The sequence below is a fragment of the Gekko japonicus genome, unplaced genomic scaffold, assembly GCF_001447785.1.
Source record: "Gekko japonicus isolate JY-2015 unplaced genomic scaffold, Gekko_japonicus_V1.1 scaffold2692, whole genome shotgun sequence".
NCBI lineage: Eukaryota > Metazoa > Chordata > Lepidosauria > Squamata > Gekkonidae > Gekko > Gekko japonicus.
Genome location: NW_015172089.1, coordinates 195394 through 212275, shown reverse-complemented (window position 1 = coordinate 212275; position 16882 = coordinate 195394). Strand labels below are relative to the sequence as shown.

The window sequence follows — 16882 nt, the reverse complement described above, 5'->3', positions numbered from 1 at the left end:
AGTCACACACTCTCAGCCTAACCTACCTCACAGGGTTGTTATGAGGATAAAAGAGAGGAGAATTATGTAAACCACCTTGAGTCTCCAATGGAGAGAGAGGTGGGGCAGAAACGAAATGAAATAAGATAAAGTTTGATCAACTGTTTGTCTTTAGAGGAAAGCCCATTAAGACACAGGTCGTCTTAAGATTTTCAGTTACTTGATGGTTATCACATTTTCACAATTATATAGTTAAACTGTGAATGTATGATAATTCTCAACTGTGAAATGGAATTTGGTTATTTTCCTGTCACTACAAATTATTTTTGAATAGCTATGTGATTATTTCAAATTTACATTAAATACTGAGCAAATTTATTTATATAATTCTTCCTTATAATTTCTATTCTTAGATTGGGAATTGTGAAAACACATTATAGGGAAACAGTGTCATTGGTAACGTTAGAATATGGTTAGGATCTACTTAGATTTATTAATCCATTTTTAAATATCATCTTCAATATTTGTTTAAAAAGTGCCTCACTCGTATTCCCTTTCCCCCCTTAATACCCCTTTCCCCTGTACCCTATTTAAAAAACTAAAATAACAAATATTTTTTAAAAAAGATACAGGTCATCTTTTTTTCTGCTGATGCATACAGTAAGCTCAACCACAGCTGTCCCTTTTGTTTCTGCCCCTGAGGTTCTGGATAGAAGAACCATATCCAAGACCTGGGCTTGAGGAAAGAGCACTTATGGCTCAGCACTCCTTTCCATAAAAGAGTTGATGATCCTTCCTTACAAGACAATCAAGAAATTTTATTTATGAATGTTGGCAAACTGCTTTGAGACTCTGCAGTATTAGGCAGGAGCTATATTATGAGTTTAACTCTTTAATAACAGAGAAGCAAGCAGTTAATGGTAGGGTATGTTATGGTAGTGTCTTAAATGTGCAGCTCCTTTTGACAGCTTTCTGTGCTGCTGCTTAGTTCACACTGCCCTTTGCCACTTTCTTTCTACACGTCATTTGATGAGCTCTCCAAGAAGAGCAAAAGAAGAGCTTTGGCTGCAGGACCTTGGACAGCAGCTATGTTAAACATTGGCTTGGTGCCACTTGGACTCTATGGTTGGGTGTGTAAGTAATCAGCACTGGCCTATATCTGCTGTCACTCCTTCCATCCGCCTTCAATAGCAGCTGTCATGAAGTGGCCGGCCTAAGGAATTTGCCAACTCACAAAATTTTTTGAGTTCTGGTTAAAAATATCATCTCTTGACTTCACCACAGAGTTATTGTCCTACGACCACACCCAGAAACATTGAGGGAGTGGGGCGGGGGGAAGGTAGTTGTGAATTTCCTGTGTTGTGCAGGGGGTTGGGCTAGATGACCCTACACACTCTATGTTTCTATGTGGCTCAGTGGTATCACATATTTTTGCATTCAGAAGGCCCCAGGCTCAATTCCTGGCATTTCCAGATGAACAGTCTCTAGTGCCGGGACAATGCTTTCCCCTGCCCAAGGCCTGGAGAGCCTCTGCTAGTCAGAGGAGGCAACATGGAGTGAACCAATGGTCTGACTTGGGATAAGCCTGCTTCCCAGGTTCACCTGGTACAGGTGCAGGTCCCCTCTGCAGAAACTGCTCACAGCAGATACATGACTTTGTGTGAGGGATATTTCCAGTCCCATTCAGCACTGCTCCATTGACACTACTCAAGAGTCTAGATATGAGGGGTATTAAGGAAGCTGGGACTGTTACGCTAAAAAAAAAAGCATCCATATATTGCAAGAACAGAACTCAAATGGGCAGAAATTCCCAAGCAGAGGTGATTCCAGGGACACACATGCACAGACATATATCAGAGTTGAAACCACTGAACACATGATTATAGAGTGTCCTATATTTAATGAGTTGAGGAAGTACTTCTTCACCCAAAGAGTGATTAACACATGGAATTCACTGCCTCAGGACGTGATGGCGGCTACAAGCATGGACGGCTTCAAAAGGGAATTAGATAAGCATATGGAGCAGAGGTCCATCAGTGGCTATTAGCCACAAGGTATAGATGGGGTCTCTGGGGAAAGTGATGCTCTGTCATCTTGGTGCTTGGGGGGGGTGTCAACAGTGGGAGGGCTTCTAATGTCCTGGCCCCACTGGTGGACCTCCTGATGGCACTGGTATTTCTGGCCACTGTGTGACACAGAGCGTTGCACTGGGTGGGCCTTTGGCCTGATCCAACATTGGCGTCTCTTATGTTCTTATGAGGGCTAATTTAATCTCTCCTTTACTTAAAAATATGGAATTGCTTAATATGAGAGCCCAGGTGACATGGCTATTATTGGATACAAACAGTCTTGTCCCCCTTTCAGTGGCAAAATTTATAGTTGCAATAATTAAATACCAGGGAAATAATACTAAGTAAGGTCCTTTTATTTTAATTGTTATTCTAATTTCTGCTTGAGGCAAAAGCTGTATGAGCAGTACTAGATAGGATGGATGGATGGATAAATAGATGATAGGCAGACAGACTTATTATGTATGTCTACCTATGCCCATGTGTGCATGCATCAATACATACACACAGCTGATAGGGACTCTCTTTTTCAAAGGACATTTTTGGAAGCAGATTTTTGGTCCAGTTCTTCTTGTCAATCAGGCCTAAGGGCTGGGTTTTAAAGGGACTTGTAAATTTTAGACCAGCTGATGGGGAATTAAACTTTCATTGGATTTTGGCTGACCATCTCTAGAACTTCTTGGGCAATTTGACGCTGAACTGGAACTTACTCTAGGAATTGGGGGGGGGGGAACACTAGAGGGAAAACCTGGTTGGCTGCTAACCAGCGAGACACACATGCTGTTGGTTCTGATTTGTAGGACAAATGGAGACGGTTCTTTGCCAATTGCCAATGTAATTTCCCCACTCTCCTTCTTCACAGAGTAGGCCTCCTGCCAGCATGTAATGAGAGTAAAAAGAACAAACAGCTGAGAAAATGGGCGAGCAGAGCACTGATTCGCATGGCAATATGCACCATGACAAGGTGACCATCGACAGTCATTTTATAGGCGATATGGAGCTTCGTTATGAGATGATTCCTGTCTTGTCTTGTCTTGCCTTTTGTTGGCGCAAGCATCGCACTGAATGTATGTCTGAGATCAACGTATTATATGTATATATATATAAAAATAAAGTCTGGGTTTTATAGCCTACTTTTAAAACTTATTTATAAGTTAGAAGCTGGAGTACGGATACCGTGGACCTGTGGCTCAGCAGTAGAACATCTGCTTGGCATGCAGAAGGTTCCGGGATTCAATCCTTGGCATCCCCGGTTTAAAAACTGTAGGTGATGCGAAAGACCCCAGAGAGCTGCTGGCAGTCTGAGTAGACAGAATTGACCTTGACAGACCAAGGGTCTGATTCAAAGAGACAAATGAGAGCCGCTCAAGCCTGAACTCTCCCTAGAAGTTAAAATGGCTAAACTGAGGCTAGTAGTACTTTGGTCACATGATGAGAAGACAAGAGTCACTGGAAAAGACAATAACGCTGGGGAAAGCCAAAGGCAGCAGGAAAAGAGGAAGACCCAACATGAGATGGATTGACTCAGCCAAGGGAGCCACGAGAGCCCTTAGTTTGCAAGACCTGAGCAAGGCTTGTTAACAACAGGAAGGTTTGGAGGGCATTAATTCATAGGGCTGCCGTAAGTTGGAAGTGACTTGTTGGCACTTCACACACACATACACACACACGCACACAGAGCTTGAAGCCTGTTCATGGCCTCAGATCTCCTCCCTCCTAATTGACCTTTACCCTCTCTATTCAGCCACAGGCCCATGCATGCTCTGTTTTGAGTGGTGGTTCCAGTAATGTGGCAGACCCTCCCCAAGGTGATGCAGAGAGCCCCTATGCCGGTCCACCATCCCTACGAACCAGAAAGCCATTCATTTTAGGCAGTGCTCTTTTTGTAGAAAAAGCCCAGCAGGAACGCATTAGCATAATAGGCCACACCCAGCAGCAGGAACTCATTAGCATATTAGTCCACACCCCTGACAGCACAGCTCATTACCACATTAGGCCGCAACCCCGTGTTACCAGAAGTGTGCTCATCCAGCCACACCCACCTTTTGCTTCTTATTCTGTTTACCTTGTTTGTTGTCCAAACCCAGGGCTTTTTTGTAGCAGGAACTCCTTTGCATGTTAGGCCACACACCCCTAATGTAGCCAATCCTAATGCGTTTCTGCTGTTGGGTGTGGCCTATTATGCTAATGAGTTCCTGCTGGGCGTCGTCAACTTGGGAGCCATCCAGAACTCCGTTCCTGTGCGTTCCTGCCCAAAAATAGCCCTGATTTTAGGTGAGTGTCTTGCAAATAATTTCATGAGGGTATTTGTTTGAATAGTTGTATTTTTAATTGAATTTTCTGTTATGGGGGGGTTGTGAGCCACCTTGAACCACTGTGGTCAGTGAAAAAGTGGCAAAAATAAAAAGCAGTACATAATTTTTTTGGGGGGGAGGGGACAGTCTATGATGTGTATGGGGGGCAGTAGTAAATTAAAGATTAAGAACGACTGGCTTAAATACTTTTGCAAGAAGCCTCAGGTGCAGTCTTATTGCTCCAGCTCATGTATGTCAAATGGAATGGGGCGGGAGTTATAGGTCAGTGGAAGGCATGCGTCTGAGCTTGGTTGTCTCAACAGGAGGGGAGTTGTGGCAAGATGGCTACCTGCTTCCAAGATCTAAGTGGAGTGTTTCTCTCTCACCTATTGTAGGTACTGAAAGCCAAGGCATGACTTGGGGGCACAAGTCCTCGGGCACGATCCAAAGGGCTATAGCCTAGAGCAGTGGTGGCGAACCTATGGCACAGGTGCCAGAGGTGGCACTCAGAGCCCTCTCTGTGGGCATGCGTGCCATCGCCCCAGCCAGGCCCAGACCATCATTAAAGTGTCGAATTCTCTGCCAAATAATTTTAAGTAAATGAAAGCATTTGGGATTGCTTTCCTTACTTTGTTTGGATCATCTTAAGTTAATGTATGAGTTGTTTTTTCTAAAGTAAAACCTCAGTATTCAGGTTAAATTGCCGTGTTGGCACTTTGCGATAAATAAGTGGGTTTTGGGTCACAGTTTGAGCACTCGGTCTCTAAAAGGTTCGCCATCACTGGCCTAGAGGCACAACCCCCTTGGCTGTTGCACCGTGACTCGTATCATGACACAGCCTTGATGAACGAACACGGGGGACACCAGCACAGTTTGTTTTGTGTTACTTGTTTGCTCGTTACACTGCGTTTCGTTTATTTGAATTTGGTTAAATTGTGTTGTTTTTTTAAGCCACTTTGGGTCCCCGTTGCAGATAAAAAGGGGTTAAAAGGACACTAAATAAATAAATGAACTTCATGAAACAGGAAAAATATGTTCTTGGAACAATATAGAGGCCATGATCTGGTGTCTCTAGAATTATTTCTGCGTGAAAACAGGCTGAATTATACTGTCTCCCCCCCCCCATGGTGACCCCGTAGGAGTTTCAAGGCAAGAGGCATGCAGAGGTGGTTTCCCATTGCCTGCCTCTGCCTAGCAACCCTGGACTTCCCTGGGGGTCTCCCATCTAAGTACTAGCCAGGGCTGGCCCTGCTTAGCTTCCAAGATCTGACAAGATCAAGTTAGCCTGAGCAATCCAGGTCAGGGCAAATATTACCCTAGCCACTGGAAAAACACTTGCCCATGTAAGCAGACCATTTTGACTCTATAAGCTTTGAGAGTTCTCCTTGTATGTGCTGACCCATGTGCAGAGCACTGTCATGCTACGAAAGCATTTCAGCGAGATGACAGCCTGGCCTGCGGAATGCTTACCGAGGTAAATGCTTTGCTTGAGGCCAGTGTGAGAAGGAGAGAGAGAAGAGATTGGATTTATACCCCGCCTTTCACTCAGAGTCTCAGAGCGGCTTACAAACTCCTTTCCTTTCCCCTAGCCACAACAGACACCCTGTGAGGTAGGTGGGGCTGAGAGAGCTCTGAGATAACTGTCCTTGAGAGAACAGCTCTGACAGAACTACGGCTTGCCCAAGGTCATCCAGCAGCTGCAAGTGGAGGAGTGGGGAATCAGACCCGGTTCTCCCAGATTAGAGTCCACGCACTTAACCACTACACCAAACTGGCTCTTAATCTTTAATTTAAACCAAGCTTTGTTGATATTTCCCCCCCACAACAACAGCAATGACAACAAAAGCACACAACATATGACAAGCTGCTTATGACACTTGCCTGAAAGCAGTCTGCTAAGCTGTATTGTTAGGAATTCTTTTAAAAAGCCAACAGTTGTATTGCATGTGCAGAAGCCATTAGGCACACCTAAAGATCCTCTGGAGACCATCGCCAAAATCCTCAGTTAGTTTCCAATAAAATTTCACTACCGTCTATAGGATTACTCCAGATAAGCCTGCTTGAGGATTGATGATATAATGCCATTCTTCATTTCATTTTTTCCACACTGTAGCAATATCCTGGGAATATGTTTTAAAATCACAGCTATTTATATGAAAAGCAGAAAATCTTTGTGTCTCATAAGAAGCGGAGTGGGCCCTGTGTGGATAATGAAAGCAACACAGTGGGGCCACACAGAGACAAATAAGGGGTCCCTGTATATTCAGGGGACTCTTCAGGTATGCAGAAAGTGTTACTTTCTAGATTAGGTAAAGGTAAAGGTTCCCTTGCTCGAAAGCCAGTCGAGGCCGACTCTAGGGTTGCGGTGCTCGTCTCCGTTTCAAAGCCAAAGAGCCAGCACTGTCCGAAGACGTTTCCGTGGTCATGTGGCTGGCATGACTAAACACCAAGGCGCACGGAACGCTGTTACCTTCCCACCGAAGTGGTACCTATTTATCTACTTGCAATTTCTTGCTTTTGAACTGCTAGGTTGGCAGGAGCTGGAACTAGAGACGGGAGCTCACTCCGTCATGCGGCACACTCGGGTCTTGAACTGCTGAACTAACAACCTTCCACAGCCTGCAGTTCAGCGTCTTAACCACTTGAGCCACCGCAGCTCCTACTTTCTAGATTAACCAAAAGAAAAAAGACCTTCTGCCCCCCCAAACTTCTCAGACTGGTGGTGGGAAGTACCATCGAGTCACAGCCAAGTTATGACAACCCCATACAGTTTTCAAAGCAAGAGAGAACAGAGGTAGTTTGCCATTGCCTGCCTCTTCGTAGCAACCCTGGTGGCCTCCCATCCAAATACAAACCAGAGTCAACCCTTCTTAGCTTCCGGGATCTGATGAGATTGGGCTAGGCTGGGCCATCTGTTGAAGACTAAATATGTTCAAGATGAGGCATAGACAGCAGCTGAGCATCAGTCAAAAGAAAGGGGGAGGGGCTGTCGTAACTTTCATGCTTGAAAAAGAAATTATCCCAAATAATCTACGGTATCAAAAAAATGATTTATTTTTGAGTTTAGTGTAAAAGTTTAAGGTGTGTTGCTTAATGAAAATGTAAAGCAATGGTAAATAAAAGAGTCGTAATGCAACGACGCTGGAACAGTATACGACGAAAACGAATGTATCAATGACATACTAAAATTTGATTATGAGAAAAGCTATTGCATGGACAGGTTATGTTTAAAAATTAAAATTGTTAATAAAAGAAAAGAAAGGGGGAAGGGGAAACAGCGGCCAAATGAAACTGCTCAGCATTTAGAAAATCCAAGCGGGAAGATCTGGGGCGGTCCAAATTTCTTACGTCCCCTCCCTCTCCAGGATTCCTTGCAGGCCCCTTCAAATATCTGAAGGGCTGTCATGTAGAAGGCGGAGCAGATCTATTCTCTCTTGCTCCGGATTGCAAGACTAGATCTAATGGGTGGAAATGACAAGGGAGTCGTTACCGGCTAAATATCAGGAGAAACTTCCTAACTATAAGAGTGGTTGAGCAGTGGAACAGACTGCCTCAGGAGGTGGTGGATGCTCCTTCGCTGGATGTTTTCAAGCAGGGGCTGGACAACCATCTTTCGGGTATGTTGTAGGGCTATCTTTCGGCTATGCTCCTGCAGAGTGCAGGGGGTTGGACTAGATGACCTGCAAGGTCCCTTCTAACTCTAACATTCTATGTTTCTATGTCATTATATCTCATAGTAAACTGGCAGGACCCTGGTATGATCACAAATGAAGTGAAACTGATGAGCGAGAGTCCAGTAGCACCTGAAAGACTAACAAAATTTGTGGCAGGGTATGAGCTTTCCCGTGTCACTGCCCACTACATCAGCAGCTGAAGAAGTGAGCAGTGAGCTGTGACTCACAAAAGCTCATCCCCTGCTACAAACTGTGTTAGTATTTAGGATGCTACTGGACTCTTGCTCTTTTCTGCTGCTACGGACAGACTAACAGGGTTACCCCCTCTTGATCCAATGCAACGAAACTGGGCCACTCAAAGCCAACATATTGGTTTCTACACAGTAACTTTAAGTTCCCAAGCATGTACAAAAATATTACTGTGGAAATTAAGCAAAAGACAAAGGAAGAAACCCCCAGTGGCCTGAGTATGTTCCAGGAGTATGAAATGATGAGGGCAGCTGAGAGTGAGTAGAAGGCAAAAGGAAGGGGCAATTGACCTCCTTAAGTCCCCAAGAGCTTAAAGCAGTGATGCTCGCTCAGTGGTTTGGGAGCCACTGGTGGCTTCTTCCGACGACTGTTCCTCAATGCAGCACCTGCCCCATGGTTCAGGAAAGGGAGCAAGGTCCTTGCCCAGTGGGTCTTGTGGCTGACAGGTGGTTCACAACTTGAAACAGCTGCCACTGAAGAAAAAAGTAAGCCGAGAGCCTCTCTAAAATGCAGAACTCCCACTAGGGAGAGAAGTAAAATGTGGCTCTTTTGGCTGAAAGTCATTGCAAACATGGCTTTTGACTGTTGGCGGAGTGAGTACTACTGGGTTAGAGAATCTGGGGAGGGGAGGGTTGTGTGTGTGTTCCAAATAGTCCTCCACTCCTGCAATTGTTCTCAGGCTCCCAGCTGCTCCTTAAAACACAATAGACTCCTCTGAAGCGATTGTGTAAAAATCACTGCATATTCCCTTTTCAGTGTGCATCCAATGAAATCCAATTCTTTGTTTTCCTGTTTACATCTGTAGATGGGGGAAATGTCACTGTAAACAAATAGCACTTGCTCATTGTGACAGTCGCTTGCCATGTATGCAAATCCTCCCTGAGCAGATGGCAAGACCTAGTTCTACCAACACCGAAGTTCCATCAAACCAACTCCAGAAGCAGAATCTAATCACGATGCTACCAGCTCCCTTCTTTGTCCTTCTGTGTGCTTCTTCACATCCAATTTGGACAGTGGCACTCACAGGGGCATTACCTGTGCCCACCTGCCAGGCACCTGAACCATCACCTTTTCTTAAAGATACATCAAAGATCTAATTCCTTCTGTGGTGTAGTTGTTGCCTCCCTGTGGTTCATTCCAAACTGCGCTGCTGGCGCATAAAAGTTCTGGAACACAGGGGTCACACCTGAGGTTCTTCATCAGCTCTGCAAGACCGCTTATTTTGGTTGGCTTTGAGAGGGCAAATCTGGCCACTGTCAAACATGTTTCTGAAAAGCTGTACAGAGCTTAGCAAAGCTCTGCTTGGATGCCATACCTGTTGTATGTAAGCCTGAACATTTTACAGTTATCCTCATGTCAAACAGGAGGTTTACACAGATGAACAACTCAGATGAAGCTGCCTTACAGTGAACCGTAGCATTGGTCTATCAAAGTCAGTATTGTCTGTTCAGAGGGGCAGACTCTCCAGGGTATCTTTCACATCACCTACTGCCTAGTCCTTTTTGATTGGAGATAACAAGGATTGAACCTGGGACCTTCTGCATGCAGCACAGAGGATCTTCCATTGAGCCACAGCCCCTCTCCATTGAAAGGACTGGGATACAGGCACTGGTTACCTTTAGTGGCTTTGTACAAGTGTACAAGATAAGTGACATAACTATTTTTCTAATGTTGCAAACCTACAAAGGCCAGAACGTAGGAAAGTCAATTTTTTGAGTATACCGCTCATGATGAAAAGCTATCACAAAGCAGGGCAAAAACAATACTAAACCACTTCAAATGAATACGCAAAATGCCATTACTATTTGCCTGAGAATGTCCCATTACACAAATGCTAAGAAGCCAAAGCAAATGAAAAAGCCACACAAGATACCATCAGGGCATCAAGAAACAATAACAATGCAAATTCAAATTCTGCACGCCATTAAGTAATCTATTAAATCAATTCCAGTCGTGAACCCTGCTACTAGCCTGCGAGGAACAGCAGCGTATTTTAAATTATTTCCCCCACATTGTAAAATAGTTGGAAAATCCCCTCCCCCCATGCACCTTCAAGACTATCAATGAGAAAGAAGCGGAACACAGAAACTCCACCGCTGCACTAAAGGAACTACAGCTAATCTGCAGGGGCCCATCTTGCAAAGTGCCTTTGCTGGATGGCAGGAAATATAGTTGCTGAGGCTGGCAGAAATGTTCCTTAGCTACAAAAACACGGGAGCGCAGAGGAACCATCCCTCACAGCATGCTCTCCGCTCAGTATACTGCAGAAGCAAAACGGGGGGGGGGGGGGCACAGATCAAATGGGCCGGATCTTAAAACCAGGGGCTTTCCACCCCTCCTCCTCCGAGCACAGATCAAATGGGCAGGATCTTATAACCAGGGGCTTTCCACACCTGCTCCTCCCCCAGTGGAATAAACAAACATGGAAAGTGACAGTCCTTGGTTAGGGATGCCAGCCTCCAGGTGGGACCTGGGGATCCCCCGGAATTACAGCTCATCTCCAGATCAGTTCCCCTGGAGAAAATGGATGCTTTGGAGGGGGGACGCTGTGTGGCATCGTACCCCACTGAGGTCCCTCTCCTCCCCAGGCTCCACCCCTTAATCTCCAAGAGTTCCCCAGCCTGGATCTGGCCACCCCACCCCCACAGGTAGCCAGGGGGGACCAGGCAGCCCTAGCTGAAAACTGGGGCACTTGTTTTAGTGACAACTGCAACCTTTTCCTCTCAAGTTTAAAATACCATGATTCATTGCTTCCATTCCTCATTCTACATCATCACAAAGCAAAGAGACCAGCTAGGCCTCAGCATTTGCAATGAGGAAGAAGAGAGACAGAGGCAGAGAGGCTGAGTTCAGAAATCGTACGGTTTATTGTGACTATGGTTGGTTTGTGAGACCAGGAATCGGCTCGCAATCACTAAGACCCTGGCTTGCCTCAACAAATCCTATTTTCCCCCCTTCTTCCTATAGCCTGAGGAGGAGTCACTAGAGAACAAACCAGAATTAAACATGGACATCTGCATATACACATCACATAAAACCATAGTTAAGACCAAGATCCTTGCTTTGGACCCTAACCAACCACAGTTAGTTACAATCATGCTTAGCACAGTTAGTTTAATTAAACCATGGAACTTCCACATTCACATTCAGAGGCACTAAGCTGCTGAATCCCAGAGCCAGGAGGCAACAACAGGGGAAGGCCTCGGCCTCTCTGGCTGGCCACTGTGTGAGACAGGATGCTGGACTAGATGGACCACTGGCTCTTCTTACATTCTTATGTTCTTATGTGCAATGTCTGAACTGAACACACCCATGAACCTGCCTGATACTGAACCAGACCACAGTCCATCGATATCAGTATTGTCTTCTCAGACTGGCAGCAGCTCTTCTGGATCTTAGGCTGAGGTCTTTCACAAAACCTACAACCTGATCCTTTTAACTGGATATACAGATGACTGAAACTGGCACTTTCAGCATGCCAAACAGATGCTCTGTCACTGAGCTACAGCCCCTCCACACAACTGAACAGAGAGAGAGAGAGAGAGAGAGAGTGTGTGTGTGTGTGTGTGTGTGTGTGAGAGAGAGAGAGAGAGAGAGAGAGAAATATGACAAAGTTATAGAATATAAAATTCAAGATGGTTCAGGTTGTGCTTAACAGCATGGAAAGTATCACAGAGCTATACTTCACACATTATCAGAGCAGCATGTTTAGGTTCTGCACAGAACCGGTATAATGTTTATGACTGAACCTTCTGGATAGGGAGGATCACATGAGAAGTTCCCAGAGACTGTTCAAGTTGGAGCTTCCTGTTTGGATTTCACCATACGAAATGTTAGCAGCTGCAGAGACCTGGTAACCACAGTACACTGGTGGCCTATTAACTGGCTGTCCACCCGAGGATAAAATTAATTCAGAGGCTATTATCCTGGGGTAACTTGTTCATGGCTCAGCAGGGACTGGAACTCTCCCCAGCTAAAGACTCCACCTATTTCACAGCAGGGTCTCTTGACGTACTCACTGGGCCCTTAACAGAATGGTTCTGCTTGCCCCGGGGCATGTCAGGAGTCTGGAAAGAGATACGTCCCCCACGTTACCTGTCAAACAACGGCTTCTCCCCGCAATCAAAAGCATCCTGCAGTTCTTTCACGAGGTTAGCCTGACCGGGCAATCGGAACAGCCCTTCCTCCTTCAGCCCACGCAGCCGAATAAAATCCACGCACTGTTCCACCAGCATGGGAGCCAAGTGGTTGCCATACCTCTTCTCATACCGGACGGTGTCTTCCCCTCCCTCTTCTCCTGCCTCCTCCTGGCTGAATGAGGGCCGGAAGCGGGGCGGCCGGAAGCAGGGGGCGGGGCTTCGTCATGTGCCACGCCCCCGCACCTCACCCGGGGGAACTGCGATCCCCCCCGAAATGACCTCTGCACATTTGTAATGGCTCCTTGTGCACTGGGAACTGGCACCTTTCTTTGTTCTCTCCTCTTACTCTTTTTGTGGCTGCAATTGTTTCCCACCCTAGCATATGGCATGTCAGCAACATAAGATTAATTACGAGACAGAACAACTAGATTTGAGTCCAGAAGCACCTTAGAAACCAACCAGATTTTCGTGGTATAAGCGTTGGAGAGCCAAAGCACCCTCTGTCAGATAGCAGGTCAGGCGTCCAACAAAGGGAGCTTTGACTCTTGAAAGTTTATACCCTGAAAATCTCATTGGTCTTTTATAAAAAGATTCCAGAGGAGATCTGGGAAATTACAGTTCAGTCTTATGTCGATACCGGGTAAGTTGGTGGAATCTGCTACTAAAGATAGAATTAGTAGGCACATAGATCAACAAAAACTACTGAGGAAGAATCAGCATGGATTCTGGAAGGGAAGATCTTGTCACTGAGTTCTTTGAGGGGGTGAATAAACGTGGACAAGGGTAACCCAATAGATGTTGGGTGCTTTCACACATGCTGAATAATGCAATTTCAATATACATTTTGCCATTTCACACAGTAAAATTCAGTAGCAAAGTGCATTGAAAGTGCGTTATTTAGTGTGTGTGAAAGCGCCTGTTGTTTACCTAGACTTCCAGCAAGCTTTTGATAAAGTTCCTCATCAAAGGCTCCTAAGTAAACTCAGCAGTCTTGCGATAAGAGGACAAGTCCTCGTAACTTATGCATGGGACAGATAAGGTAGAGAAATAAATATTTTCCCCCTTTCTCACAGTACAAGAACTTGTGGGTACTCAATGAAATTAATAAGCAGTAGGTTTAGAAAAAATAAAAGGAAGTACTTCTTCACCTAAAGAGTGATTAACACGTGGAATTCACTGCCACAGGAAGTGGTGGCAGCTACAAGCATCGACAATTTCAAGAGGGGATTAGATAAACATATGGAGCAGAGATCCATCAGGGCTAATAGCCATAGGATATAGGTGGAACACTATGTCTGGGGCAGTGATGTCTGTATTCTTGGTGCTGGGGGGAGGGGTAACAATGGGAGGGCTTCTAGAGTCTGGCCCTACTGGTGGCACCTGGTTTTTGGCCACTGCGTGACACAAAATGTTGGACTGGATGGGCCATTGTCCTGATCCAACATGGCCTCTCTTATGTCTCTAAGATGCTACTGGACTCAAATCTAGTTCTTCTACTGCAGATCGACACAGCTACCCTCCTGAGAAGAGAGAACAGCTCTATTTACAAAGCCAGAACTGACAATGAAATTCAAAATGCAAGTAGCAATATGACTGAGTGGATTCAAATCCATCAGCTCTGGCTTAGATTCAGAGAGGTGATCCAATTTTGTCTCCATAATATCCCTCTGAGGTAACGTAGGCTATGAAATGGTGACTAGCTCAAGTCAAGTATGTTTCATGGCTAAGGTGGCCAGGGGGACAGAGGAGAGGCTAGGGTTGCCAGCTCCAGGTTGGGAAATTCCTGGAGATTTGGGGGTGGCGCCTGGGGAGGACAGAAGAAGAAGAAGAAGAAGAAGAAGAAGAAGAAGAAGAAGAAGAAGAAGAAGAAGAAGAAGAAGAAGATGATGATGATGATGATGATGATATTGGATTTACACCCTGCCTTTCACGGAGTCTCAGAACGGCTTACAAACTCCTTTCCCTTCCCCTCTCCACAACAGACACCCTGTGAGGCTGGTGGGGCTGAGAGAGCTCTGACACAAACTGCTCTTTTCAAGAACACCTCTGACCTAACTATATTTTAAGTACGTTTACAGCCCCCCTTTTATGAGACAAGGAGAATCAGTGGCCAAGAACTAGAATTTCTAAAATTCCAGAATTTATGGAGGAAGTTTATTTAATGCAACATAAAGGAAATTATTTGACATGAAAGTTTTCCTATTCTGTCACAGTTGCCGTTTAAACTCACATGTTTCCATGAAAAATGTATTCATAAAAATGACTTCCCATTCTACATCTGACTGGATGTCGGTTATCCTTCATGTTATTTTTTGTTTGCTGACAGAATAGATTTTTGCTATCTGTCAGCAAGCACTACAGAGGTCTTTATCGTCTTCACATGAACTTTGGAATTGGAGAGTTGTTTCATTTGAAAGCATCAAAATAGCCACAGGATAAGTAAGATTTCTAGCTCCAATATGGATGTAGGATGATATTCTAAAAACTTCAGGTAGCATATTTAGGGCCAGGCTGAATTTTCACAGGTTTTGATTTTGGCAATTAGATTTTCCCTTAGGGGTTGAGGGGAATAGAATTCTTGGTTGGGGGGGGGAGCACATTTCTCAATGCTGTTTTGTGGTACACTTTCCTATTCCTACCCTTGCACTCCCACAAGTAAACCTTGGAGGGACACAACTGCTCACAGCTTTGAAGGGGATTGGAGGAGGAGGAGGATTTATACCCGACTCTTCACTTAAGAGTCTCAGAATGGCTTAAATCTCCTTCCCTTCCTCTCCCCACAACAGACACCCTGTGAGGAAGGTGGGGCTGAGAGAGCTCTGAGAGAACTCCTCCTGAGAGAACAGCTCTGAGACAACTGTGACTGACCCATGGTCACCCAGCTGGCTACATGTGGAGGATTGGGGAATCAAACCTGGTTCTCCAGATTAGAGTCTGCCGCTCTTAACCAATACACCACAGCTGGCTCTCAGGGAAAATAAAAAGGTATTTCTCATCCTCAGAAAATATTAAATTGAAAAATGGGTGATCTTAACCAACTCCTAGAAAATTTCACCCTTGCAAACATTACTTCATTTGTTTAAAGAAGAAGAAGAGTTGGCTTCTCTCAACCCTGCTTTTCTCAACCCTAAGGAGTCTCAGTGTGGCTTCCGGTCGCTTCCCCTTCCTCTCCCCACAGCAGGCACCTTGTGAGGTAGGTGGGGCTGAGAGGGTTCTGAGAGCATTGGGACTGCCCCAAGCTTAATGTGGAAGAGGAGTGGGAAATCAAACTCAGTTCTCCAGATTAGAGTCCAGTGCTCTTAAACACTACGCCACACTGGCTCTCAGGGAAAATAAGAAGGTATTTGTCATCCTCAGAAAACATTAAATTGAAAATGGGTGATCTTAACCAATTCCTAGCAAATTTCGCCCCCGCAAACATTACTTCATTTTTAAAAGGATTTTTTATTTTGAACACATTTAACAGCCTTATACTGAATCAAACCATTGCCCATTCAGTATGTCAGTGGTTCTTTCAGGCAGAGTTCTTTCCAGAGGTCATTTTTTTTGGGGGGGAACGCAGTTCCCCTGGGTGAGGTACGGGGGTGGGGCACATGACGAAGCCCCGCCCCCTGCTTCCGGCCGCCCCGCTTCTGGCCCTCATTCAGCCAGGAGAAGGCAGGAGAAGGGAGGGGGGATTGAACTTGGGACCTTCTGCATGCAAAACTGATGCTGTACTGCTGAGCCACAGTCCCTCTGTGGGCCTAAATAATCTGAGATATGTGAATACAAAATGCATAAACATTGGTAACCGCCTATCTAGGTCTGAGGGTGTGATTGGAAGAGAGCCGCCCTGCTGAAACTAAGAGATCTGTGTCCGATTGGTCCTTGGATAGGAGACCTCCTGGGAACCTTAAGTAAGCCACTGTGAGTCCCATCACAGAAGGAGAGATTTATATGGAATAAATGAAGATCACAAACTCAACTAAACATTACTTTGATTATACCGTTTTGTTTATCTCTTAGGGAAAGGAGCCCTTCTCTCCCCAACCAACTATGTTTCCATTAGCAACTGGCTTTGCTAGCATTGTATTATATATTTCCCCTTCCTTTTATCTCTCTGGCAAGGAATCAAGGACAAATCAGCTCCTACTGTAAAACAAACACCTGCTTCTTTCTTTTGCCCCCCTCTCTGCCAATCATGACGGCATAGTTAGGACTCATTTATGTGCAAGAGTTTTGAGCGGTTAAGTGCTGAAACACAAGACCATCCTCCACCGTCATTGTTCAAGACCATCCTATGCAGACTCCATCTAATAACCTGGCTGTGTTTCTCCTAATAACTGTTTGCATAGATGTTTTCAAGAGGCACCAAGATAATAACACTCCATTTACATGAATGGAATCAAAGTATTAGGTATATCAATCAGGGTTACCCAGAATGGAATGACATTTCTATTTGGGCCACACTTACTTCATTTATTTAATACGATATTCAT

At 45.1% G+C, this 16882-nt stretch overlaps 1 protein-coding gene across 1 annotated transcript in view; it reads right to left on the bottom strand.

Annotated features, from left to right (window-relative positions):
- Window positions 1-16882, bottom strand: part of LOC107118556 (rho GTPase-activating protein 24-like) — a gene marked incomplete at its 3' end in the record, with an annotated part of 186190 nt that overhangs the window by 18510 nt on the left and 150798 nt on the right. Inside the window, exon 4 of the mRNA XM_015420921.1 lies at window positions 12361-12562. Coding sequence (XP_015276407.1) covers window positions 12361-12562 — 202 coding nt within the window. The remainder of the gene's footprint in view (window positions 1-12360; window positions 12563-16882) is intronic.